Source organism: Ranitomeya imitator, chromosome 2 (genome assembly GCF_032444005.1).
Source record: "Ranitomeya imitator isolate aRanImi1 chromosome 2, aRanImi1.pri, whole genome shotgun sequence".
NCBI classification, from domain to species: domain Eukaryota; kingdom Metazoa; phylum Chordata; class Amphibia; order Anura; family Dendrobatidae; genus Ranitomeya; species Ranitomeya imitator.
This window is the reverse complement of record NC_091283.1, coordinates 834,282,015-834,308,771: the sequence shown is the minus strand read 5'-3', so window position 1 is coordinate 834,308,771 and position 26,757 is coordinate 834,282,015. Positions and strand designations below refer to the sequence as shown.

Here is a 26,757-nt window from a genome sequence, read left to right as displayed (position 1 = left end):
TGACTTGGCAGAGAGCTTTATTGCATCTCTTAAAAAGGCAGGACATGACCGGACCCCCTTCTATACCCCCCTCCCCCCATTATGATCACATGATATCAAAAGCCAATCCAAGTGCACTTTTTTTTTTTTGCTCTGATCGGCCATGTTTGGCATCATGCTTTCTTGTCAGTGTCTGTTGTACTTTTATCCCCCTCCCCCATGAATCGTCCCCTTCCCCACCGTCGCCCCCAGCGCTCTTCTTGTAAGCCGTTGTATCCAGCGTCCCTGGACTGCCATAATCCAGTGCAGTTTTACCATCGGCGTCAGTCGTTAGCTGCCCTGTGACGTGACCCAGCGGGCGGGTGTCGGCAGAAGGAGAAAAGTCGGGTGAAAGTCTCCAGCAAACTAAAAAGTTCAAGTAATAGAAAGTCCAAAAATACCTCCCCCCCCTCCCCAAGTAGTAGAAAAGTCTATAAAATAACATTTGGGTGGGGGGGGTCCTACATTTCTGTAGGATTATTGGCGCCGGCAACCAGTTTGTAGTTAGAAAAAAAAACAAATTATCAGCAATTGTGTCCTTCCTGGCAGTGTGGTGTCCGCTGTACAGATGGGACCAGCATGGAAGGAAGAGGTGTGCTAACCATCGCCACGAGGAGCGACATACAATCTGCAGAGACAGGAAACAAGGAGGTCAGAGATTACATGCATTTTCCCAACAAGCCACAAAGCTCAAAAATAAAAGTCGCCCTAAGAAAACGTCTCCGCTCAGTTTCTGGGAAAGATGGGTGACGCGATCTGGATGTCGCATACCGCTCGTACATACTGAATGGCCACTTTATTCCACAGGTGGAGCTTCCCCGAGTGGACATTATACATGTGGCCCCATGAAAAATCTAAGAAAATCCACATCGTTCTGAGGAAAGTGGTCAGAGGAGTATGAAGAATTGACCTGATGAAAGGAATCAGAGGAGGATGTGAGGAATCGTCGTGATGAAAGGGGACAGAGGATGTTTGCAATGCTTAGGATGAAAGGTTCAGAAGAGGATGTGAAAAATAGTCTTGCAGAAAGGGGTCAGAGGAGGATGTGGGAGATGCTTCTGATTAAATAGGTGAGCAGAGGAATAGTTTTGAAGAAAGGGAACAGAGGAGGATATGAAGAATGGTTTTGCTGAAAGGGATCAGAGGACATGAAAAAAACATTCAAATTAAAGGATCGATCTGAGGGATCAGAGGAGGATGTGGAGAATGATTCTGATGAAAGGGGTAAGAGGAGGATGTGAGAAATGCTTCGGATGAAAAGATCAGCGGAAGATGTGATGAATTGTTTTGAAGAAAGGGATCATAGAAGGATGTAAACATTCAGATTAAGGGATCATTTTGAGGTTAGATTAGTATATAAAGAATGGTTCTCTGGGGGGGGGGGGGGGGGGGGAAGAGGAGGATGTAAATAATCGTAGTGATAAAAGTGATTAGAGGAGGATGTGAAGAATGATTCTAATGAACAGCCAATGCAGAGCCAATAAAAGAGCAGCCGTATGCAGCGCTGGTGTCCAGCCAACATGTCTGACCGTACAGCTTGCTGGACCTCACCGGGGGATTTAGTAGCAGATGCAACGTCCAGAGCCATTATTGGGAAATAAGAACTGGTGACTCCAGAGAGCAAAAGATGCATCGCTAATCAGGGGAAGAACATTGCACGCTCCAATGAACACACGTTTCTGCTGCACTGTGCTGATGGCAGGGACCTCTAGAACAGATGGGGGAAGGTTTTCTTGGTGCACCCTGACTCTTCTGATACCTGTGGATGGACAACCCCTTGAAAGTTTTTTTTGTGATGATTAGCGGCACTTCTGGTGGCCAAAGGAGGTCCAATCCTCCACTATAGGGGGTCTCTAATAAAGTGGCCATAGAGGGTACATCTAAACCCGTCAGCACCGGCGGGAGCTGTAATAGTTGTAATTTTCAAATGTTTCTTATTTCCGGTGGGTGGCAACCGCCAGTCACTGAGTTTCACAGGGGCAGGACGGCGTGTGCACCGAGCACTAGTGGGCAGGGGATGCATGGTGCATAGTGGGGTGGATGCATGGAGCATAGTGGGCAGGGGGTGCATGGTGGGGTGGATGCATGGAGCATAGTGGGCAGGGGGTGCATGGTGCATAGTGGGGTGGATGCATGGAGCATAGTGGGCAGGGGGTGCATGGTGGGGTGGATGCATGGAGCATAGTGGGCAGGGGGTGCATGGTGCATAGTGGGGTGGATGCATGGAGCATAGTGGGCAGGGGGTGCATGGTGGGGTGGATGCGTGGAGCATAGTTGGCAGGGGGTGCATGGTGGGGTGGATGCATGGGGGCCGGTAGGTGCAATGACTGCCGATGTCAGGAGTGACCTGGATTCACACCCAGAGCAGCAGCACGAGCCCTGAGGAAACCTAGACGAAAGCGGATGGACAGAAGCGAGCGCAGGGTCCTGGGCGCTCACCATCGGGCACTCACCATCGGGCACTCACCATCAGCCGCTGTCAGTGGGACTTCTGCAGCTTGTCCTTTCTTTGCACCAGGACTTTCCGTAAGTAAGGCAGTGCAAACAGCAGCAATAAGAAGAATAAGTGGCCTATAAAATAGACCGACATGTACACCTGCCGAGAGAGTGGATCAGTACGCAGGTTTTCACATCTTTAGTATCTGCGTTTACTGTCAGTGACCGGAAACATTCTCATTTACTGACTGCCTGGGTGCGGCGCTCGTCACAGCGCAGGAGGGGGGCGCGCTCGCTCGTCACAGCGCAGGAGGGGGGCGCGCTCGCTCGTCACAGCGCAGGAGGGGGGCGCGCTCGCTCGTCACAGCGCAGGAGGGGGGCGCGCTCGCTCGTCACAGCGCAGGAGGGGGCGCGCTCGCTCGTCACAGCGCAGGAGGGGGCGCGCTCGCTCGTCACAGCGCAGGAGGGGGCGCGCTCGCTCACAACACAGCTGAGATCAGCATCCGTTATCAGCCTTCGCACGTCACCACAGTTTGGTTCACTGACAGCAAGCACGGATTTTGAATGTCAAACACTTCCAAGAGCTATAACTTATCTTTATTTTTCCAGTGACATATGGGGGAGGGCAGGTTTATTTTTGAGAACAATTTGTACTTTTCATTGACACTGTTCACTCTACCAACTAATGCAATAAAAACCGGTTTAAAAAAAAAAAAAAAAAAAATGTATTTCCAGTGATCTGAAAATAATGAGCTGCAATTCTGCTGGCGTTCATTGTACAGTAAAAATGGGGAGATGGCGCTATGATAACGACGATGCCAAACGTGCTTCTTTTAGGGTAAGTTCACACAGGGCGTTTTTTGCTGCGTATTTTTATACTAATTTTCAGCTGCTTTTTATAGTACCACCAAAGCCTATGAGATTTCAGAAATCTCCTGCACACACATTGGTTTTTTGTTTGATCAGTATTTTGTGCTTTGCTGCGTTTTTTTGGATATAGAGCATGCCACTTTTCAGCGTTTTTGCTGCGTTTTTTCACCCAATGACTTGAATGGGTGCTGAAAAAAAAAGCAGCAAAAACGCAGGTATCATTATTTGCTGCGTTTTTGCTGCTGAAAATCCAAGGACATTAGCATGGTCAAAGAGGAAAAAAAAAAAAAAAAAAAAGCAAAAAAAAAAAAAAATGCACCAAATACGCACCTAAACCTGCGTTTTTGACGCAGCTTCTTTCCTGCCAAGATGATCAGGTTTTGCTGCAGGAAAAAAAAAAAACCAGCAAAAAAATGCCCTGTGTGAACTTGCCCTTACTGGGTAAAAAAAAAAAAAAAAAAATGAAATAGTCACCACAAAATATTAAAGTTCTACTATTCCCCCTTCTGTGCATTTACCTTCTGTGTTAAATATTTTTTATATCGGACTTTACAGTCGCATCGATATCAAATAGGAATATATATATATGTTTTTTTTTTTATATAATTTTTACTGTTAAGAGATGGCTGCTGGCTGTATAACCAGCTCCAGCACCCTCCCTGGGGACGTACTATTGCACTGTTACAGAAGCCCCAACATAAAAGGGAATCTGCAATGATGGCGGCCGTGGCCTTCAGACGGAATCTGGACCCGCTGGCTGGTGTACAAAGCTTCCTGCCCGGCCCCATCCGCGCGCAGCCCGACCCCGTCGCTGACCATCTACTCCCATGCAGGTTTACCCCCATACTGTGCGCGGTCAGGCGCATTCACCACGTACCTTGAGCCACTTGTCCCAGGTGAAAAGGCAGAACGGCACCAGCGGGTATCCCATAAAGAGCCAGTGGAAGAACTGCTGCACCAAGTACAGAGGCGGGCGCAGCAGAGGCACGGAGCAGAGGTGGTGGAGCACAGGACTGTCCCTCACCAGGTCCATCGCCTGCAGAGAGGGGAAATGTCACCTCCATATACTGCACCATAACCACCGGGCACACACAGAGCGCAGGCGACCGTCTCATTCCTGCCTGCACGCCGTACCCACTGCTCCACCTACAGCCCCGGGCTCCTCACCTGTTTCTCCACTATGACAATCAGGAACTCCAGAGAGAAGCAGACGAGGTATCCGGAGTGCAGACCATGCCATACGGCCAGGAAGAAGAGGGTGGCTCCCTGAGACACGGCCTTGTTACCGAGAAAGCGGAGACGCTTAAAAATGTATCTGAGCGAAGAACAAGGGGTTAATGTCACAAAGATCACAGCGACAGAGCAACAAAACAGCAGCAAAATTCATCACATGCAGAAGATTAGAAAAAACTGCCACGCTGTAGTGATTCCGAGATATGCACATTATTACCCTCCAGAGCTGCGCTCATCATTCAAAAAGCTTCAGACATCAGACACCCGACATCACACAGCTGAATAGTGAGTGCAGCTCTGGAGTATAATACAGGATGTAACTCAGGATCAGTAATGTAATGTATGTACACAGTTACATAGTTACATAGTTACATAGTTATTAAGGTTGAAGGAAGACTATATGTCCATCTAGTTCAACCCATAGCCTAACCTAACATGCCCTAACATGTTGATCCAGAGGAAGGCAAAAAAACCCCATGTGCAAAGAGTAAGCTCCACATTGGGGAAAAAAATTCCTTCCCGACTCCACATACGGCAATCAGACTAGTTCCCTGGATCAACGCCCTATCAAGGAATCTAGTGTATATACCCTGTAACATTATACTTTTCCAGAAAGGTATCCAGTCCCCTCTTAAATTTAAGTAATGAATCACTCATTACAACATCACACGGCAGAGAGTTCCATAGTCTCACTGCTCTTACAGTAAAGAATCCGTGTCTGTTATTATGCTTAAACCTTTTTTCCTCCAACCGCAGAGGATGCCCCCTTGTCCCTGTTTCAGGTCTATGATTAAAAAGATCATCAGAAAGGTCTTTGTACTGTCCCCTCATATATTTATACATTAAAATGAGATCACCCCTTAGTCTTCGTTTTTCCAAACTAAATAGCCCCAAGTGTAATAACCTATCTTGGTATTGCAGACCCCCCAGTCCTCTAATAACCTTGGTCGCTCTTCTCTGCACCCGCTCCAGTTCAGCTATGTCTTTCTTATACACCGGAGACCAGAACTGTGCACAGTATTCTAAGTGTGGTCGAACTAGTGACTTGTATAGAGGTAAAATTATATTCTCCTCATGAGCATCTATGCCTCTTTTAATGCATCCCATTATTTTATTTGCCTTTGTAGCAGCTGCCTGACACTGGCCACTGAATTTAAGTTTGTCATCCACCCATACACCCAGGTCTTTTTCATTGACGGTTTTGCCCAGAGTTTTAGAATTAAGCACATAATTATACATCTTATTACTTCTACCCAAGTGCATGACCTTACATTTATCCCCATTAAAGCTCATTTGCCATTTATCAGCCCAAGCTTCTAGTTTACATAAATCATCCTGTAATATAAAATTGTCCTCCTCTGTATTGATTACCCTGCAGAGTTTAGTGTCATCTGCAAATATTGAAATTCTACTCTGAATGCCCCCTACAAGGTCATTAATAAATATGTTAAAAAGAAGAGGGCCCAATACTGACCCCTGTGGTACCCCACTGCTAACCGCTACCCAGTCCGAGTGTGCTCCATTAATAACCACCCTTTGTTTCCTATCCCTGAGCCAGCTCTCAACCCACTTGCACATATTTTCCCCTATCCCCATTATTCTCATTTTATGTATCAACCTTTTGTGTGGCACCGTATCAAAAGCTTTTGAAAAGTCCATATACACTACATCCACTGGGTTCCCTTGGTCCAATCCGGAACTTACCTCTTCATAGAAACTGATCAAATTAGTCTGACATGAACGGTCCCTAGTAAACCCGTGCTGATACTGGGTCATGAGGTTATTCCTCTTCAGATACTCCAGTATAGCGTCCCTTAGAATGCCCTCCAGGATTTTACCCACAGTAGAGGTTAAGCTTACTGGCCTATAGTTTCCGAGTTCAGTTTTTGTTCCCTTTTTGAATATTGGCACCACATTTGCTATACGCCAGTCCTGTGGCACAGACCCTGTTATTATGGAGTCTTTAAAGATTAAAAATAATGGTCTATCAATGACTGTACTTAATTCCTGCAGTACTCGAGGGTGGATCCCATCCGGGCCCGGAGATTTGTCAATTTTAGTGATTTTTAGACGCCGCCGCACTTCCTGCTGGGTTAAGCAGGTGACATTTAATTGGGAATTTTTATCACTAGACATTTTGTCTGCCATGGGATTTTCTTGTGTAAATACTGATGAAAAAAAGTCATTTAGCATATTGGCTTTTTCCTCATCCTCATCCACCATCTCACCCAGACTATTTTTAAGGGGGCCAACACTATCATTTTTTAGTTTCTTACTATTTATGTAGTTAAAGAATATTTTAGGATTATTTTTACTCTCTCTGGCAATGAGTCTCTCTGTCTCAATCTTTGCTGCCTTGATTTGCTTTTTACAGAATTTATTTAATTTTCTGTATTTATTTAATGCCTCCTCACTACCTACTTCCTTTAATTCTCTAAATGCTTTCTTTTTGTCCCTTATTGCGCCCCTTACAGCTCTATTTAGCCATATTGGTTTCCTCCTATTTCTAGTATGTTTATTCCCATACGGTATATACTGTGCACAGGTCCTATCCAGGATGCTAATAAACGTATCCCATTTTCTCTGTGTATTTTTGTGTCTCAGGATATCGTCCCAGTTAATTGCACCAAGATCCTCTCTCATCCGTTGGAAATTTGCCCTCCTGAAGTTTAGTGTCCTTGTAACCCCTCTACTACACATCTTTTTAAAGGATACATGAAAACTTATTATTTTGTGATCGCTATTTCCCAAGTAACCCCCAACCCTTATATTTGATATGCGGTCTGGCCTGTTGGTTAATATTAGGTCTAGCAGTGCCCCCCTTCTTGTTGGGTCCTGAACCAGTTGTGAAAGGTAATTGTCTCTCATAATTGTCAAAAACCGATTACCTTTGCTGGAACTGCAGGTTTCTGTTCCCCAATCTATTTCAGGGTAGTTGAAGTCCCCCATAATAATGACTTCTCCTTGAGTCGCAGCTTCATCTATTTGCTTTACGAGGATATTCTCCATTGCTTCCATTATTTTTGGAGATTTATAACAAACCCCTATCAGTAATTTATTATTTTTTCCCCCTCCCCTTATCTCCACCCACAGGGATTCTACATTTTCATTAAATTCACCTATATTATCGCGCAGGATGGGTTTTAAGGATGATTTTACATATAGACACACCCCTCCCCCTCGCTTATCTGTACGGTCATTTCTGAACAGGCTATAGCCCTGCAAGTTAACAGCCCAGTCATGGCTCTCATCCAGCCACGTTTCAGATATCCCCACCATGTCATAATTATGCTCCAACAACATTAGTTCTAATTCGTCCATTTTGTTGGCGAGGCTTCTGGCATTAGTATACATGCACTTGATGTTCCTCTCTGTACTTCTATTTCTTAAATTATTAACTGTTCTGACCCCACCCCCCATGCCACCGCCACCCCCAACTTCCTTATATGTGCCCAGGACTCTGTCTGCACTATCTTCCCCTCCTATAAAATGAATACCCTCCCCCCCAATTCCTAGTTTAAACACTCCTCCAACCTTCTAGCCATTCTCTCCCCCAGCACAGCTGCACCCTCCCCATTGAGGTGCAGCCCGTCCCTAGCGTAGAGCCTGTAGCCAACTGAGAAGTCGGCCCAGTTCTGCAGGAACCCAAACCCCTCTTTCCTACACCAATTCTTGAGCCACTTATTAACCTCCCTAATCTCCCGTTGCCTCTCTGGCGTGGCACGTGGTACCGGCAGTATTTCGGAAAATACCACGTTGGAGGTCCTTGCTTTCAGCTTGCAGCCTAATTCCCTGAAATCATCTTTAAGGACCTTCCACCTACCTCTAACTTTGTCATTAGTGCCAATGTGCACCATGACCGCTGGGTCCTCACCAGCCCCTCCCAATAATCTGTCCACCCGATCAGCGATGTGTCGGACTCGAGCGCCAGGTAGGCAGCACACCGTTCGACGATCCCTGTCTTTGTGACAGATTGCCCTATCTGTTCCCCTAATAATTGAGTCGCCCACTACCAGCACCTGTCTGGCCTGCCCTGCTCTCCTATTTCCCTCCTTACTGGAGCAGTCACTCCTCCGGCTTTCAGAGGACATGCCTGGCTGCAGCAGTGCTACCCCTGTACTGGCACCCCCCTCATCTGCCAACTTAGCAAACTTATTGGGGTGTTCCAGATCAGGACTAGCCTCCCTGGCACTCTTCCCTCTACCCCGCTTCCTAACTGTCACCCAGCTAGCTACTTCACCGTCCTGCAGCTCCATCCCACCATCCCCCCCCCCTCATCTGTCCCATTGAGCGCCTGCTCCGTGAGCAGAAGACTCCTCTCCATGTTGTCTATGGATCTCAGTGTTGCCAGCTGCACATTTAGAGTCAGAATCTGGGTTTCCAAATGCACAACGTGCTCACATCTCGCACAGCAGTATGCACCCTCGATCGGCTGCTCAAGGACTGCATACATGTGGCAAGATGTGCACTGGATGGCATTAACAATCGTGGAGCACATTTCCTAATGGGGATTGTACCAGACAGAAAAGTTCAATAAAAAAAAAAAATAAATACAAAGTATTACTAAAAATCAGACAGCAATTCAGTAATTCCTCCCCTGAAAACTCCCTGACTCCAAAGTCACTGAATCACAAGTCACACTTACCGCCGTCCACACTTACACTCAGGCCACACTCAGCTCGCTCACACTCGCTCTGCTGAAGATTTATATTTTTTTTTTTTTTTTCCTAGTTCCCCTCAACAGCAATCAACCTTGCTGTTCAAATGCACTTCCAAAAAGGACTTGAGCCCCAAACAGCTGCCCCTTATAAACCCTTAACTATGAGCCCCCACCCTAAGTTAACCCTTATGAATATAGCTACCCCCAATTCAGCAACTCACACCAATTCACACAGGTATTTGTTAAAGGCTTTCCAAATACCTCTTCACTGAATCACAAGTCACACTTACCTGCATCAGCAGAATAGTGAGTGCAGCTCTGGGGTATAATACAGGATGTAACTCAGGATCAGTAATGTAATGTATGTACACATTGACTGCATCAGCAGAATAGTGAGTGCAGCTCTGGAGTGTAATACAGGATGTAACTCAGGATCAGTAATGTAATGTATGTACACAGTGACTGCAGCAGCAGAATAGTGAGCGCAGCTCTGGAGTATAATACAGGATGTAACTCAGGATCAGTAATGTAATGTATGTACACAGTGACTGCACCAGCAGAATAGTGAGTGCAGCTCTGGGGTATAATACAGGATGTAACTCAGGATCAGTAATGTAATGTATGTACACATTGACTGCATCAGCAGAATAGTGAGTGCAGCTCTGGAGTGTAATACAGGATGTAACTCAGGATCAGTAATGTAATGTATGTACACAGTGACTGCAGCAGCAGAATAGTGAGCGCAGCTCTGGAGTATAATACAGGATGTAACTCAGGATCAGTAATGTAATGTATGTACACAGTGACTGCACCAGCAGAATAGTGAGTGCAGCTCTGGGGTATAATACAGGATGTAACTCAGGATCAGTAATGTATGTACACAGTGACTGCACCAGCAGAATAGTGAGTGCAGCTCTGGAGTATAATACAGGATGTAACTCAGGATCAGTAATGTATGTACACAGTGACTGCACCAGCAGAATAGTGAGTGCAGCTCTGGGGTATAACACCGAATGTAACTCAAGAAAAATAAATACTGTATTTGCTTAGAATATCCCTCTTACATGGGAGAATCTCACCTTGCCACCCAGTCATTGGTATTAATATTGAAGCTGGCAATGGTCCCTGTGAATAGCGGCGTGGTCTCGAACAGCCAGACCTTCATGTTGGCACAGGCGTCCCACAGCGGTTGACCGGTTTCATCCTTGCCGTTATATCCGAGACCAGAGAGGATGCAGACGCCCTCCTGTGGAGAGAAGGGGAACAGACCTGATGAGACGCAGAAAACGATGCCGGACAAGCCCCTCCGCTGTCGTTATCAGACCTGCACTTACCGTTACCAGCCAGCAGGTGACGTACTTGTACAGTGTAATTTTGCCCCAGATGGTCATGTACACGCAGCGGTACCAGAACGGTTGGTTCTGCAAAATCCCAAAGGAAAAGAAAAAATAGTTATAAAGCAAGAAGAAGCAGGGACTGGTTAACACTATGTGGACCTCAGCAACCATTTTTTTTAAATTATTATTACTCCAGTGCATTAAAAAAACAAATCTTTGCAAATCGTTCTATTTTTTTTTTTACCGTTTTTGGGTACGCAGCCCCTGTGTATTTTTTGTTACAAACTGCTAACAAACCCTGTGTAGTCTGATCCTGCTACTGAAGTGGACTTGATCATACTATACACTTATTTGTAACTTCTATCTACGGAGACACATAATTCTGCACTGGAGCTGCGGACACAAAACGGCAGATTTATAAATCAAGGTGTTTTTTTTTTTTCAGATTCATTTATTAGATGGTGAAGTAAATGAGCAGGAAGGGGTTAATGATCCGCATACACAGGGTGCTGATTATTAACATCCACATTTACAGGATTAGCGAGCTGCCTAATTTTCCAGCCCCCGGGTAACGTGCAGGGATTGCAGATTTTATCTCAAGTGCCGCCATCTCGTGCCGGGCGGAGACGTGCCGTACCGCATACTCATCTGTGAGGAAGTAGCTGTCGGGCAGGTGGGGGCCGAACACCATGTACGTGGCGAGGAAGAAGAGGCCGAGGCACAGACGCTTCATGGCGGGCTGGACGCTGCATGGAGGCAGAAATAAAAGGTGGTCTCACACTCAGGGCGCCAGTCTGGAGCCCCCCCATCTCCGGCGAGCGGCGTCTCACCTGTTGGGTCTCTGCCCCTCCACATCGGTCAGCTCGCCCGTCACTAACTTCTGGTAACTGCACATGGAAAACTGAGGTCCGACTAAAAACCCTCCGTAATAATAGGAAAAGCCGCAGACCTCCAGCAAGGTGGGTACTCCCGTCACTGCACAGCGCTGCTGGTCCGCGGACAGCGAGGTCTGCCAAGGAGACGGCGGGATTTAAAGGAAGGCGACAACTACTGCAGGGACAGGTAATGTGGAGCGCGATGCCGGGACGCCAGCCTCGTTTAAAGGGACCGCAAACGATAAAGCAAACGTCATCCCTTTAAATAAAACCATGACCCCTCTGAAGTGACGGATGCGCTGCTTTCTAGGAATATATAAACACTGGATTAATACAGCCGGGCCCAGAGGACGCGGGTGTAACCAGAGCCGACCCGCCAGAGACGGGCAACGCCCTGGCACAGCGACAGGAGGAGATGCAGAGGGCGGACTAATGGCAGCAATCCTCCAGGACAGGGCTCAGGGTAATTACAGAGGATCGGCAGGAGGAGACACCGTACAAACCTTGGCTTTCCCTCCATCGTAATAATCAAAAGCGAGTCCTGCAAGAGGAGAAGACGCGGTCAGCGAGCGCAGGACGGCTGGCAGGAGATCACAAGCACAATACACTTAAGTTTCGCACTTTCTTCCCATTTTCAAGATCTCTGCTTTCTGTCAACAAATAGAATCTATATTTATAAGGAAAGACGGAAATCACGTCCAGTAGTGAAAGGGCTTCACCAGGGAAGACAGAAGCCATATGTACCCCCGAAAGCCACCCCCGCGCCAGTGGTCATTGTAGAGAACCCTCTGCAGAGAAGTCACAGCTCTGTACAGATAGTCCTCTAGAAGTAAGAAGGAATGTTGGAATTCCACGACAGCAAGCACAGATATTAACAACGTGATGAAAACAGGAAGAATATAAAGTTCCAATGTAAACAATCAGTTCTCAAAAAACTCCTGCAATCCCCCAACCACTGATATACCTCCTGTGTTAGTACTCCAGAGCTGCACTCACTATTCTGCTGGTGCAGTCACTGTGTACATACATTATTGATCCTGAGTTACCTCCTGTATTATACTCCAGAGCTGTGCTCACTATTCTGCTGGTGCAGTCACTGTGTACATACATTACATTACTGATCCTGAGTTACATCCTGTATTATACCCCAGAGCTGCACTCACTATTCTGCTGGTGCAGTCACTGTGTACATACATTACATTACTGATCCTGAGTTACATCCTCTATTATACTCCAGAGCTGCACTCACTATTCTGCTGGTGCAGTCACTGTGTACATACATTATATTACTGATCCTGAGTTACCTCCTGTATTATACTCCAGAGCTGTGCTCACTATTCTGCTGGTGCAGTCACTGTGTACATACATTACATTACTGATCCTGAGTTACATCCTGTATTATACCCCAGAGCTGCACTCACTATTCTGCTGGTGCAGTCACTGTGTACTTACATTACATTACTGATCCTGAGTTACATCCTGTATTATACTCCAGAGCTGCACTCACTATTCTGCTGGTGCAGTCACTGTGTACATACATTACATTACTGATCCTGAGTTACATCCTGTATTATACCCCAGAGCTGCACTCACTATTCTGCTGGTGCAGTCACTGTGTACATACATTACATTACTGATCCTGAGTTACATCCTGTATTATACCCCAGAGCTGCACTCACTATTCTGCTGGTGCAGTCACTGTGTACATACATTACATTACTGATCCTGAGTTACATCCTGTATTATACTCCAGAGCTGCACTCACTATTCTGCTGGTGCAGTCACTGTGTACATACATTACATTACTGATCCTGAGTTACATCCTGTATTATACCCCAGAGCTGCACTCACTATTCTGCTGGTGCAGTCAATGTGTACATACATTACATTACTGATCCTGAGTTACATCCTGTATTATACTCCAGAGCTGCACTCACTATTCTGCTGGTGGAGTCACTGTGTACATACATTACATTACTGATCCTGAGTTACATCCTATATTATACCCCAGAGCTGCACTCACTATTCTGCTGGTGCAGTCACTGTGTACTTACATTACTGATCCTGAGCTACATCCTGTATTATACCCCAGAGCTGCACTCACTATTCTGCTGGTGCAGTCACTGTGTACATACAGAACATATATTACTGCTCCTGAGTTACATCCTGTATTATGCCCCAGAGCTGCACTCACTATTCTGCTGGTGCAGTCACTGTGTACATACATTACTGATCCTGAGTAACATCCTGTATTATACCCCAGAGCTGCACTCACTATTATACAAACTTACGAGATAAAATACCCCTCCTGCACTTCCCACTTGTGCAGTATCACCACACAGCCTATAATATTGATTTGCGAAGTTGCACCAGATAGTGGACAATATTCTGCTGAAGTAAAGCCTATACGATCCAGCAGAACTGTGAATGCAGCTCTGCAGTACTAATACAAGATACGTTAAGTACTGGCTGTGGTAAACCTGACATATAGCACTGATGTTAGTTTCCGTGTTTGGCAGCTCCAAGCAAAGGGACCTAAGAAGACAGGAGATCCGTGGGAACAACAGATACTTTCTGCTCCTATGACAACACTTACCGATCAGTTTGAGGGCGAGAACGCAGTGCGGCATCGTCCACTTGATGTCATAGTTATCTGTGGATGTGTAGTAGTAGCCAGACAATAGATAGCCCTGTCCACAAAGAAGCGTCAGAGGGTCCATAGGCAGCACTGCCACCGAGCTTAATGGTAGGGGGCACAACAAGACCCTTCAAACTTACCATTTGGAAGCAAAAACTGGTCAACACCGCAGTAACCGTCCTCCCCATGAGGCGCAGGATGAGGAAATGCAGCACAATACATAACAATGAGTGATAGAGCTGAGAACCTAAGAGGAGAGAAGAAAGGATCATCAAGCGGAAATCAAGAACGCCTGTCATAGAGGGCAGTATTATATTAGTTATATTCTTGTACATAGGAGCACTATTATAGTAGTTATATTCTTGTACATAGGGGGAGTATTATAGTAGCTATATTCTTGTACATAGGAGCAGTATTATAGTAGTTATATTCTTGTACATAGGAGCACTATTATAGTAGTTATATTCTTGTACATAGGGGGAGTATTATAGTAGCTATATTCTTGTACATAGGAGCAGTATTATAGTAGTTATATTCTTGTACATAGGAGCACTATTATAGTAGTTATATTCTTGTACATAGGAGCACTATTATAGTAGTTATATTCTTGTACATAGGGTGTTGTGAATCCTGTTGTCGAACTCCCTCCTGTGGTCGTGAATGGTACTTCGGTGAGTTCTGTCCGTGGGCTCCCTCTGGTGGCTATGAGTGAAGCTGCTGCTTCTGAGGTTCCTTACACAGGTGACGTGGTTTATCCTTTGGTTAGCTGCTCTATTTAACTCCTCTCAGATCGTTACTCCATGCCAGCTGTCAATGTTTTTGCATTGGTTCAGTTCGCTCCTGGATCTCTCTGGTGACCTGCCTTCTCCTGCAGAAGCTAAGTTCCTGATAGTCATTATTTGTTCACTGTTTTCTTGTCCAGCTGGTTATCATGACTGTCTTGCTAGCTGGAAGCTCTGGTATGCAGAGTGGCCCCTCCGCACCGTGAGTCGGTGCGGAGGTCTTTTTGCACACTCTGCGTGGTCTTTTGTAGGTTTTTGTGCTGATCGCAAAGTTACCTTTCCTATCCTCTGTCTATTTAGTAAGTCTGGCCTCCCTTTGCTGAAACCTGTTTCATTTCTGCATTTGTGACTTTCATCTTTACTCACAGTCAATATATGTGGGGGGCTGCCTTTACCTTTGGGAATTTCTCTGAGGCAAGGTAGGCTTTATTTTCTATCTCTAGGGCTAGATAGTTCTTAGGCTGTGACGAGGCGCCTAGGTCTGGTCAGGAGCGCTCCACGGCTATTTCTAGTGTGTGTGATAGGATTAGGGCCTGCGGTCAGCAGAGCTCCCACATCCCAGAGCTTGTCCTGTATGAGGTTTAACTATCAGGTCATTCCGGGTGCTCCTAACCACCAGGTCATAACAATAGGGGCAGTATTATAGTAGTTATATTCTTGTACATAGGGGCAGTATTATAGTAGTTATATTCTTGTACATAGGGGCTGTATTATAGTAGATATATTCTTGTACATAGGGGCAGTATTATAGTAGTTATATTCTTGTATATAGCATCAGTATTATAGTGGTTATATTCCTGTACATAGGGGGCAGTATTATAGTAGTTATATTCTTGTATATAGGGTCAGTATTATAGTACTTATATTCCTGTACATAGGGTCAGTATTATAGTAGTTATATTCTTGTACATAGGGGCAGTATTATAGTAGTTATATTCTTGTACATAGGGGCAGTATTATAGTAGTTATATTCTTGTATATAGGGGCAGTATTATAGTAGTTATATTCTTGTACATAGGGTCAGTATTATAGTACTTATATTCCTGTACATAGGGTCAGTATTATAGTAGTTATATTCTTGTACATAGGGGGCAGTATTATAGTAGTTAGATTCTTGTATATAGGGGCAGTATTATAGTAGTTATATTCTTGTATATAGGGGCAGTATTATAGTAGTTATATTCTTGTATATAGGGGCAGTATTATAGTAGTTATATTCTTGTATATAGGGGCAGTATTATAGTAGTTATATTCTTGTACATAGGGACAATATTAGTTGTATTCTTGTACATAGGGGCAGTATTATTTATCACAATTTTTCTAGCAGGTTTCTATCATTACACATTAAGCTCTATACAGCTGATAAAAGCAAACCCTTGTTGGTGTTAATTATAAATGACCTTCGCTATTACTGTGGGGTTAAACAGTAACCAGATATACAGGTTCAGAGTAAATACATTGATCTGTTGATCTCCAGAACTTCCTGATCGCTCCTCGCCCGCTGTTTTGCCGTCCGTCCACCACTCACAAGTGGAGATTAGTTGCATTAGTCGCAATCATCTGAACAGGTTTACATTTATCTATGGGCGTGTTGCACATACAACCCCAATAACAGATATAGGAACCGCCAGCTGTGAACATCGTGCGCAGAGGTCGTGCCTCTGACCTTGGCCATATAAACTCCAGGAGACACGGCACTGAACATTACAGCCCGGACTCGTACGCCCGCCTTCGGATTTCCTGATAGAACTGTATAAACCTGCCAGTGACGGGCGGCTCCAGAGAAGACGTCTCGCCCTGACACGAGGCATCTAGCTGCTGCCAGGAGATCCGGGTGCGCCCACCGCGCCCCACACAAACTTTCACTGCCTCCCAGACATCAATCATACGCTCCACGAGGGCGAATAATCGCCTTAGGACTGAAGCAAAATCCTGGAGGAATAAGCCTCAAGCCATCAGCGGGATGCAGCGCACCTTAAAGACACAGCGCACCAACAACTTCTTAAAGGGTCCCAGGTTAAAAGTTGTACAACAATACATTTAACAACTTCACTAACCTGGTGTTTGAATTCCGCACCCCTTTTTCACTAACCGTATCTTACAACGGTGTAGAAGTTTTGATACAGTGTATCAGTCCAGAGTCTACACTTAGATTAGGGTTAGGCCTTGTTTTACACACACCGTGTTTTTTGCGGCCAGTTATTGCGGGTCTTTTTTGCGGGCCGTATTGCCGCAATTTTCAAGGTCTGCCACCATTATGGACGGCAAAAAACTTGCGGATCGCCGTTTTCCAGGTTCCCAATACTATAGCAAAAGCATTGGGGAAAAAAAACGGCGGTCCACAAAACCGGAAGTTTTTGCGGTGCGCCGTCACAACGTTGTTTTTGCGGCCCCATTGATTTACAATGGGGGGCCGTGGCCATAAATATGGGCCTTGCGGTGTACGGCGATCCTACAAATTTTTGCGGCCCGTTTTTGCTGCCCCATTGAAATGTATTGGGGCCGCGAAAACGGGCTGAAAAAACACGGAAAGTGTGAAACCAGTCTTAGGTATTCCTGATGAGGGTCACAGTTCACACGGGGGTACAGGATGGCTGCCCAATCCTGCGGTTTTGTGGATGACCTACCACCTATCGCACGGCTTCCGACTCAGCGGTTTTGAGAAGCAGCAGGCCAATTCTATTGTTGCAGACTTTCCTGTTTGTAATGCACAAGGTGGAACGTGCAAAGCAATCCACAACATCTGGTTCACGATTGCATCGTGTGAATTCACCAGAGCTCAGCAGAAAGCGGCACTGATCCAGCAGCCACATCGATAGTCCACGGGACAAAGACACGGGGACCCTCCTCCTAACTGCGGCATACCTGGCGCAGCGTCATTCTGGCATGGCGCCACCACCCACGTCTTACCAGAAGAAGCGGCAGGGATAACACAGATAGGAGGAGGGTCGCAGGGATTCTGGACCAGGGTCCTGTGATGCTTTTCTGCTCAATTCTTGAAATCCCCCCATGCATTGCAAGAAGTGATTCCACAGGATAACTGATAGGTTGCAAATTAACTGCACCACCAGTGAATATGCAAGGAGAAAACTTCTGCAAAGTGCAGGTGCTTTGTGAAAGTCCCACTTCCTTAGCTGGTTACTGAATAACATTGTGGATTTTCCCAACATCGGGCATTTACCTTTCTAAAAACAACTTACAGAAGTGTAACTGTGGATTTTACCGTGAATCTGCGTGAAAATCAGCAGCAACATTTCTATTGGTTTGAAGTTATGATGCAGATTTCACCTTGCGCATTGCAAATGATGAAAACACGCAGAATCCATTGACTGTAAATATAAAATGCAACTCGGGGCAATTTCCACTCAGGATATTTTTTTTCTGCAACATGAGGCCAACTTACTACGATGAGTTCTTTATGTTGCGTATTTAAAAAAAAACAAAAATGCAAATAACCTACAGTATTTTACTTAATGGCTGCAGAAAATCAGAAGCTCATAGCGGGAAGGTAACCCAAGGATGAAGGTTGGGAATAGGCCGTCTCAAGAAATATAGGGAAAAAAAAAGTCTGCAACAAATTCCTCTAAGGGTGGTTTCACACATGCGTTTTTTTCCCCTATATTTAACATTGAAAACGCATGCGTTTTTGTTTGTACGCGTTTGGTCGCGTTTTGCAACGCATGCGTTTTTTTTACTGCATGCGTTCATTTTCAGAAATGCAACTTGTAGTATTTTTGAGAGGCGTTTTTTGGACCCAAAAAAACGCATGCGTTTTTTTTGGGTCAAAAAATACATTGGAGTCAATGGGGACGCATGCGTTTTTTTGCGTTAAAAACGCATGCGTTTTTATATTAAAAAAAACAGAAAACACACTGATATGCCACCCCCCAACATAAAGGAATCCTAAACCTAACTCTACCCCTAACCCTACCCCTAACCCATCCTAACCCTAACCCTACCCCTAAGGGATCCTAATCCTAACCCTAAGGGATCCTAACTCTACCCCTACCCCCTTTAGGGGTAGGGTTAGGATCCCTTAGGGTTAGAGGTAGGGTTAGGGTTATGATCCCTACCCCTAACCATTTCTGTTTATAGTGGGTTTTTTACTTTATTTTGATGATTGGCAGCTGTCACACATTTCTCAGCATGCGTTTAAAAAACGCAAACGCATGAAAAAACGCATGTAAACGCGTCAAAACGCCGCGTTTTTTTCACCACATGCAAAAACGCATGCGTCAAAAAAACGCAGCGTTTGCACGCGTTTTTTCACCATGCGTTTTTTACCGCAAAAACGCACCCAAAAAAACGCAAATGTGAAACCAGCCTAAGTGCGCATTCACATGGAGCGGTGCCGGCAGGTGGAAACTGCCGGGTGACATTTTGACAATGTGCCAGGTGACCGCTTACAGAAAATACATCATGATAGAGGTATAGAATGGGTTTGTTTGTTTTTTCTTTTAAACAATTTAGGGGAAAAGGGGTGATTGGGGGTCTTTGAATAACATGCAAAGCCCCCAGAAACAAGAGTGATGAGAGCTTCAGACACCAGTTAGGGAATGGCGGCTTTTTACACGAAGGTTCAGGGGTCATTTACCGTGTTACCAGAGGACGCTCAGACTGGCGCCGTGCCCGGGCATCAGTAGATAAGCCCATTAGTCCTATCTCGCGGCCTAGTAAACATTACCCTCATCATCTCCATTACACTCACAATCCCTGGTAATCTACACAGCGATGACTCCAGGATGACAGAGTTAACTGCACTGATACAATGTAACAAAAATAAAGAAAAAATAGACACAAGAAAGTTTGGATACGTCTGTAACAACTCCTCGATTGTCCCAAGTCTCGGCTCTGTCCTGAGTTTCAGCCTCCCATTCACTGACAGCAAGCAGAACCTTGGATGACATAATGATTAAAGGGGCTGTCCGGGATGAAATGAAAAGTGAGAGCAGCCGGATGAGTCTGCACGGGACCACAAGTATCCGAATCAGCAATTGCATAGATGAGGCCTGGACAATCCCTTTAACTATATTCGCCCGAAACTCAAAAATCTCCCATTAAGTCAGAGCTGCAGACGACCAATATCGGCTTCACCACCCGCACCCCCTCGTCTTCACCACCCGTCCCCCCTCGTCTTCTCCCCGGTGATGCTGACGTACCAAAATTAAAGTATGCGATGCAGAGTCCGGTCACCGTGTTGAACAGATGGATGTGAGACGGCTGCTTCTTAAAAAGGAAGTATCTCTGGAATAAGGCCAAAGGGTAACCTGAGAACAGAGGGAGAAAGAAAAGTGTAATGTCAGGACACAGAAGATTAGACTAAACGGTCGGGAGGTGGCGGTGCCCGGGAAATACCCCTGCTGTTCTGCCCCTGGACACGTCTCTGCCCCCTATAGGTGCAGAGTATTACACAGGACGGTCGGAGGTGGCGGTGCCCGGGTGATGCCCCTTCTGCACTGTCCCCGGACACAGCTCTGCCCCCTACAGGTGCAGAGTATTACACAGGACGGCCGGAGGTGGCAGTGCCCGGGTGATGCCCCCTCTGCGCTGTCCCTGGACACAGCTCTGCCCCCTACAGGTGCAGAGAGCATTACACAGGATGGACGGGAGGTGGCGGTGCCCAGGAGATGCCCCTTCTGCGCTGCCCCCTACAGGTGCAGAGTATTACACAGGATGGACGGGAGGTGGCGGTGCCCAGGAGATGCCCCTCTGCGCTGCCCCCGGACACGGTTCTGCCCCCTACAGGTGCAGAGTATTACACAGGACGGTCGGAGGTGGCGGTGCCCAGGAGATGCCCCTTCTGCGCTGCCCCATACAGGTGCAGGGTATTACACAGGACGGTCGGAGGTGGCAGTGCCCAGGAGATGCCCCTTCTGCGCTGCCCCCTACAGGTGCAGAGTATTACACAGGACGGTCGGAGGTGGCAGTGCCCAGGAGATGCCCCTTCTGCGCTGCCCCCTACAGGTGCAGGGTATTACACAGGACGGTCAGAGGTGGTGGAGCCCAGGAGATGCCCCTTCTGCGCTGCCCCCTACAGGTGCAGAATATTACACAGGACGGTCGGAGGTGGCAGTGCCCAGGAGATGCCCCTTCTGCGCTGCCCCCTACAGGTGCAGAGTATTACACAGGACGGTCGGAGGTGGCAGTGCCCAGGAGATGCCCCTTCTGCGCTGCCCCCTACAGGTGCAGAATATTACACAGGACGGTCGGAGGTGGCAGTGCCCAGGAGATGCCCCCTCTGCGCTGCCCTCTACAGGTGTAGAGTATTACACAGGACGGTCGGAGGTGGTGGTGCCCGGGAGATGCCCCTTCTGCGCTGCCCCTGGACACAGCTCTGCCCCCTACAGGTGCAGAGTATTACACAGGACGGTCGGAGGTGGCGGAGCCCAGGAGATACCCCCTCTGCGCTGCCCCTGGACACGGCTCTGCCCCCTACAGGTGCAGAGTATTACACAGGACGGTCGGAGGTGGTGGTGCCCGGGTGATGCCCCTTCTGCGCTGCCCCTGGACACAGCTCTGCCCCCTACAGGTGCAGAGTATTACACAGGACGGTCGGAGGTGGCAGTGCCCAGGAGATGCCCCTTCTGCACTGCCCGCTACAGGTGTAGAGTATTACACAGGACGGTCGGAGGTGGCAGTGCCCAGGAGATGCCCCTTCTGCGCTGCCCCCTACAGGTGTAGAGTATTACACAGGACGGTCGGAGGTGGCAGTGCCCAGGAGATGCCCCTTCTGCGCTGCCCCCTACAGGTGTAGAGTATTACACAGGACGGTCGGAGGTGGCAGTGCCCAGGAGATGCCCCTTCTGCGCTGCCCCCTACAGGTGTAGAGTATTACACAGGACGGTCGGAGGTGGTGGTGCCCGGGAGATGCCCCTTCTGCGCTGCCCCTGGACACAGCTCTGCCCCCTACAGGTGCAGAGTATTACACAGGACGGTCGGAGGTGGCGGAGCCCAGGAGATACCCCCTCTGCGCTGCCCCTGGACACGGCTCTGCCCCCTACAGGTGCAGAGTATTACACAGGACGGTCGGAGGTGGTGGTGCCCGGGTGATGCCCCTTCTGCGCTGCCCCTGGACACAGCTCTGCCCCCTACAGGTGCAGAGTATTACACAGGACGGTCGGAGGTGGCAGTGCCCAGGAGATGCCCCTTCTGCACTGCCCGCTACAGGTGTAGAGTATTACACAGGACGGTCGGAGGTGGCAGTGCCCAGGAGATGCCCCTTCTGCGCTGCCCCCTACAGGTGTAGAGTATTACACAGGACGGTCGGAGGTGGCAGTGCCCAGGAGATGCCCCTTCTGCGCTGCCCCCTACAGGTGTAGAGTATTACACAGGACGGTCGGAGGTGGCAGTGCCCAGGAGATGCCCCTTCTGCGCTGCCCCCTACAGGTGTAGAGTATTACACAGGACGGTCGGAGGTGGCGGTGCCCAGGAGATGCCCCTTCTGCGCTGCCCCCTACAGGTGTAGAGTATTACACAGGACGGTCGGAGGTGGCGGTGCCCAGGAGATGCCCCTTCTGCGCTGCCCCCTACAGGTGTAGAGTATTACACAGGACGGTCGGAGGTGGCGGTGCCCAGGAGATGCCCCTTCTGCACTGCCCCCTACAGGTGTAGAGTATTACACAGGACGGTCGGAGGTGGCGGTGGCCAGGAGATGCCCCTTCTGCGCTGCCCCCTACAGGTGTAGAGTATTACACAGGACGGTCGGAGGTGGCAGTGCCCAGGAGATGCCCCTTCTGCGCTGCCCCCTACAGGTGTAGGGTATTACACAGGACGGTCAGAGGTGGTGGTGCCCGGGAGATGCCCCTTCTGCGCTGCCCCTGGACACAGCTCTGCCCCCTACAGGTGCAGAGTATTACACAGGACGGTCGGAGGTGGCGGAGCCCAGGAGATACCCCCTCTGCGCTGCCCCTGGACACGGCTCTGCCCCCTACAGGTGCAGAGTATTACACAGGACGGTCGGAGGTGGTGGTGCCCGGGTGATGCTCCTTCTGCGCTGCCCCTGGACACAGCTCTGCCCCCTACAGGTGCAGAGTATTACACAGGACGGTCGGAGGTGGCAGTGCCCAGGAGATGCCCCTTCTGCACTGCCCCCTACAGGTGTAGAGTATTACACAGGACGGTCGGAGGTGGCAGTGCCCAGGAGATGCCCCTTCTGCGCTGCCCCCTACAGGTGCAGAGTATTACACAGGACGGTCGGAGGTGGCAGTGCCCAGGAGATGCCCCTTCTGCGCTGCCCCCTACAGGTGTAGAGTATTACACAGGACGGTCGGAGGTGGCAGTGCCCAGGAGATGCCCCTTCTGCGCTGCCCCCTACAGGTGTAAGGTATTACACAGGACGGTCGGAGGTGGCAGTGCCCAGGAGATGCCCCTTCTGCGCTGCCCCCTACAGGTGTAGAGTATTACACAGGACGGTCGGAGGTGGCAGTGCCCAGGAGATGCCCCTTCTGCGCTGCCCCCTACAGGTGTAGGGTATTACACAGGACGGTCGGAGGTGGCAGTGCCCAGGAGATGCCCCTTCTGCGCTGCCCCCTACAGGTGTAGAGTATTACACAGGACGGTCGGAGGTGGCGGTGCCCAGGAGATGCCCCTTCTGCGCTGCCCCCTACAGGTGTAGAGTATTACACAGGACGGTCGGAGGTGGCAGTGCCCAGGAGATGCCCCTTCTGCGCTGCCCCCTACAGGTGTAGGGTATTACACAGGACGGTCGGAGGTGGCGGTGCCCAGGAGATGCCCCTTCTGCGCTGCCCCCTACAGGTGTAGGGTATTACACAGGACGGTCGGAGGTGGCGGTGCCCAGGAGATGCCCCCTCTGCGCTGCCCCCTACAGGTGTAGAGTATTACACAGGACGGTCGGAGGTGGCAGTGCCCAGGAGATGCCCCTTCTGCGCTGCCCCCTACAGGTGTAGAGTATTACACAGGACGGTCGGAGGTGGCAGTGCCCAGGAGATGCCCCTTCTGCGCTGCCCCCTACAGGTGTAGAGTATTACACAGGACGGTCGGAGGTGGCAGTGCCCAGGAGATGCCCCTTCTGCGCTGCCCCCTACAGGTGTAGGGTATTACACAGGACGGTCGGAGGTGGCGGTGCCCGGGAGATGCCCCTTCTGCGCTGCCCCCTACAGGTGTAGGGTATTACACAGGACGGTCGGAGGTGGCGGTGCCCGGGAGATGCCCCTTCTGCGCTGCCCCCTACAGGTGTAGGGTATTACACAGGACGGTCGGAGGTGGCGGTGCCCAGGAGATGCCCCTTCTGCGCTGCCCCCTACAGGTGTAGGGTATTACACAGGACGGTCGGAGGTGGCAGTGCCCAGGAGATGCCCCTTCTGCGCTGCCCCCTACAGGTGTAGAGTATTACACAGGACGGTCGGAGGTGGCAGTGCCCAGGAGATGCCCCTTCTGCGCTGCCCCCTACAGGTGTAGGGTATTACACAGGACGGTCGGAGGTGGCGGTGCCCGGGAGATGCCCCTTCTGCGCTGCCCCCTACAGGTGTAGGGTATTACACAGGACGGTCGGAGGTGGCGGTGCCCGGGAGATGCCCCTTCTGCGCTGCCCCCTACAGGTGTAGGGTATTACACAGGACGGTCGGAGGTGGCGGTGCCCAGGAGATGCCCCCTCTGCGCTGCCCCCTACAGGTGTAGAGTATTACACAGGACGGTCGGAGGTGGCAGTGCCCAGGAGATGCCCCTTCTGCGCTGCCCCCTACAGGTGTAGAGTATTACACAGGACGGTCGGAGGTGGCAGTGCCCAGGAGATGCCCCTTCTGCGCTGCCCCCTACAGGTGTAGAGTATTACACAGGACGGTCGGAGGTGGCAGTGCCCAGGAGATGCCCCTTCTGTGCTGCCCCCTACAGGTGTAGGGTATTACACAGGACGGTCGGAGGTGGCGGTGCCCGGGAGATGCCCCTTCTGCGCTGCCCCCTACAGGTGTAGGGTATTACACAGGACGGTCGGAGGTGGCAGTGCCCAGGAGATGCCCCTTCTGCGCTGCCCCCTACAGGTGTAGAGTAATACACAGGACGGTCGGAGGTGGCAGTGCCCAGGAGATGCCCCTTCTGCGCTGCCCCCTACAGGTGTAGGGTATTACACAGGACGGTCGGAGGTGGCGGTGCCCGGAAGATGCCCCTTCTGCGCTGCCCCCTACAGGTGTAGAGTATTACACAGGACGGTCGGAGGTGGCAGTGCCCAGGAGATGCCCCTTCTGCGCTGCCCCCTACAGGTGTAGAGTATTACACAGGACGGTCGGAGGTGGCAGTGCCCAGGAGATGCCCCTTCTGCGCTGCCCCCTACAGGTGTAGAGTATTACACAGGACGGTCGGAGGTGGCGGTGCCCAGGAGATGCCCCCTCTGCGCTGCCCCCTACAGGTGTAGAGTATTACACAGGACGGTCGGAGGTGGCGGTGCCCAGGAGATGCCCCTTCTGCACTGCCCCCTACAGGTGTAGAGTATTACACAGGACGGTCGGAGGTGGCGGTGCCCAGGAGATGCCCCCTCTGCGCTGCCCCCTACAGGTGTAGAGTATTACACAGGACGGTCGGAGGTGGCAGTGCCCAGGAGATGCCCCTTCTGCGCTGCCCCCTACAGGTGTAGAGTATTACACAGGACGGTCGGAGGTGGCAGTGCCCAGGAGATGCCCCTTCTGCGCTGCCCCCTACAGGTGTAGAGTATTACACAGGACGGTCGGAGGTGGCGGTGCCCAGGAGATGCCCCTTCTGCGCTGCCCCCTACAGGTGTAGGGTATTACACAGGACGGTCGGAGGTGGCGGTGCCCGGGAGATGCCCCTTCTGCGCTGCCCCCTACAGGTGTAGGGTATTACACAGGACGGTCGGAGGTGGCGGTGCCCAGGAGATGCCCCTTCTGCGCTGCCCCCTACAGGTGTAGGGTATTACACAGGACGGTCGGAGGTGGCAGTGCCCAGGAGATGCCCCTTCTGCGCTGCCCCCTACAGGTGTAGAGTATTACACAGGACGGTCGGAGGTGGCGGTGCCCAGGAGATGCCCCTTCTGCGCTGCCCCCTACAGGTGTAGGGTATTACACAGGACGGTCGGAGGTGGCGGTGCCCGGGAGATGCCCCCTCTGCGCTGCCCCTGGACACGGCTCTGCCCCCTCCATGGATTTAGCACATGGACACTCGGGTTGTTAGTGGGGTCAGGTGCCGGGGTGCCCGCTCTTCATGCCTCTGCCCGGCAGGTGCACACATGTCATCCTTCCTCCTGCCTGATCCCTACATGATGGAGGCACCAGCCCTGGAATTCTGTCCCTCCTGAGCCTCCATATCTCTCAGCCCTCCTCCCTGTGCCCCCATCACAGACCACCTGTGACAGCTCCCCCCACCAGGGACACAGCACCACCCTTCAAGGGACCCTCCATATCCCACCCCCCGGAAACTTCTGCCGCCCCCTCACCGCTTAGGATAGAAAGGATAAGTCTCAGCGCGGCCTCCGAAGCCCCCAGCGCCTCGGCCGCCCCGTGCAGCAAAGACCCCGAGGCCGCCGCCATCTTCGTGCTCCCCGCCGGCCCTGACTGGACCGAGCAACAGCCCCCTATTAATAAGCCACGCCCAAAGAGGAGGCGACTAGCGACTCTTCACGCCCCTACCGGCGCCGATTGGCTGTACAGACATGAGGAGCGATTTGGGGGCGTGGCTTCGGTGGCGGTTATCACACAGCCAATGTCACCAGAGGGCGGAGCTCTGTCCTGTTGTAGCGTGACAGTGGGCGTGGCCGGACGCTGATTGGACGTGTCAGGAGAGGAGGGTTACTATCGGTCACCGTGTGGCGCGAGGGGGACAAGGGTCACGTGACGTCACATGTAGGGTAAAGGTCAGGTGACTGCAGCACCTGTGTATTATAGGTTATTACACAGCGCCCAGTGATCAGTGCAGCAGCCTCCCTGGGGAGAAATGCCATTTT

General features: G+C 49.8%; 1 protein-coding gene across 3 annotated transcripts; it reads right to left on the bottom strand.

Annotated features, from left to right (window-relative positions):
- Positions 1–26,521, bottom strand: LPCAT3 (lysophosphatidylcholine acyltransferase 3). Of its 3 annotated transcripts, none has more exons than XM_069754181.1 (13): positions 26,251–26,521; positions 20,009–20,116; positions 14,208–14,314; positions 14,026–14,119; positions 11,933–11,970; positions 11,385–11,563; positions 11,192–11,300; positions 10,552–10,638; positions 10,297–10,463; positions 4,492–4,639; positions 4,202–4,360; positions 2,472–2,614; positions 1–646 (listed from the first exon to the last, which is right to left on the bottom strand). In XM_069754181.1, the coding sequence occupies exons 1-12, from the start codon at positions 26,342–26,344 to the stop codon at positions 2,498–2,500; spliced, it is 1,407 nt and encodes a 468-aa protein (XP_069610282.1). In that variant the 5' UTR covers positions 26,345–26,521; the 3' UTR covers positions 1–646; positions 2,472–2,497. The 3 variants fall into 3 exon arrangements, with proteins under 3 accessions (XP_069610282.1, XP_069610283.1, XP_069610284.1); XM_069754182.1 differs by having other exon boundaries at positions 2,486–2,614; positions 26,251–26,405; XM_069754183.1 differs by having other exon boundaries at positions 509–646; positions 2,458–2,614; positions 26,251–26,405.
- Between the last annotated feature and the right edge of the window lie 236 nt (positions 26,522–26,757).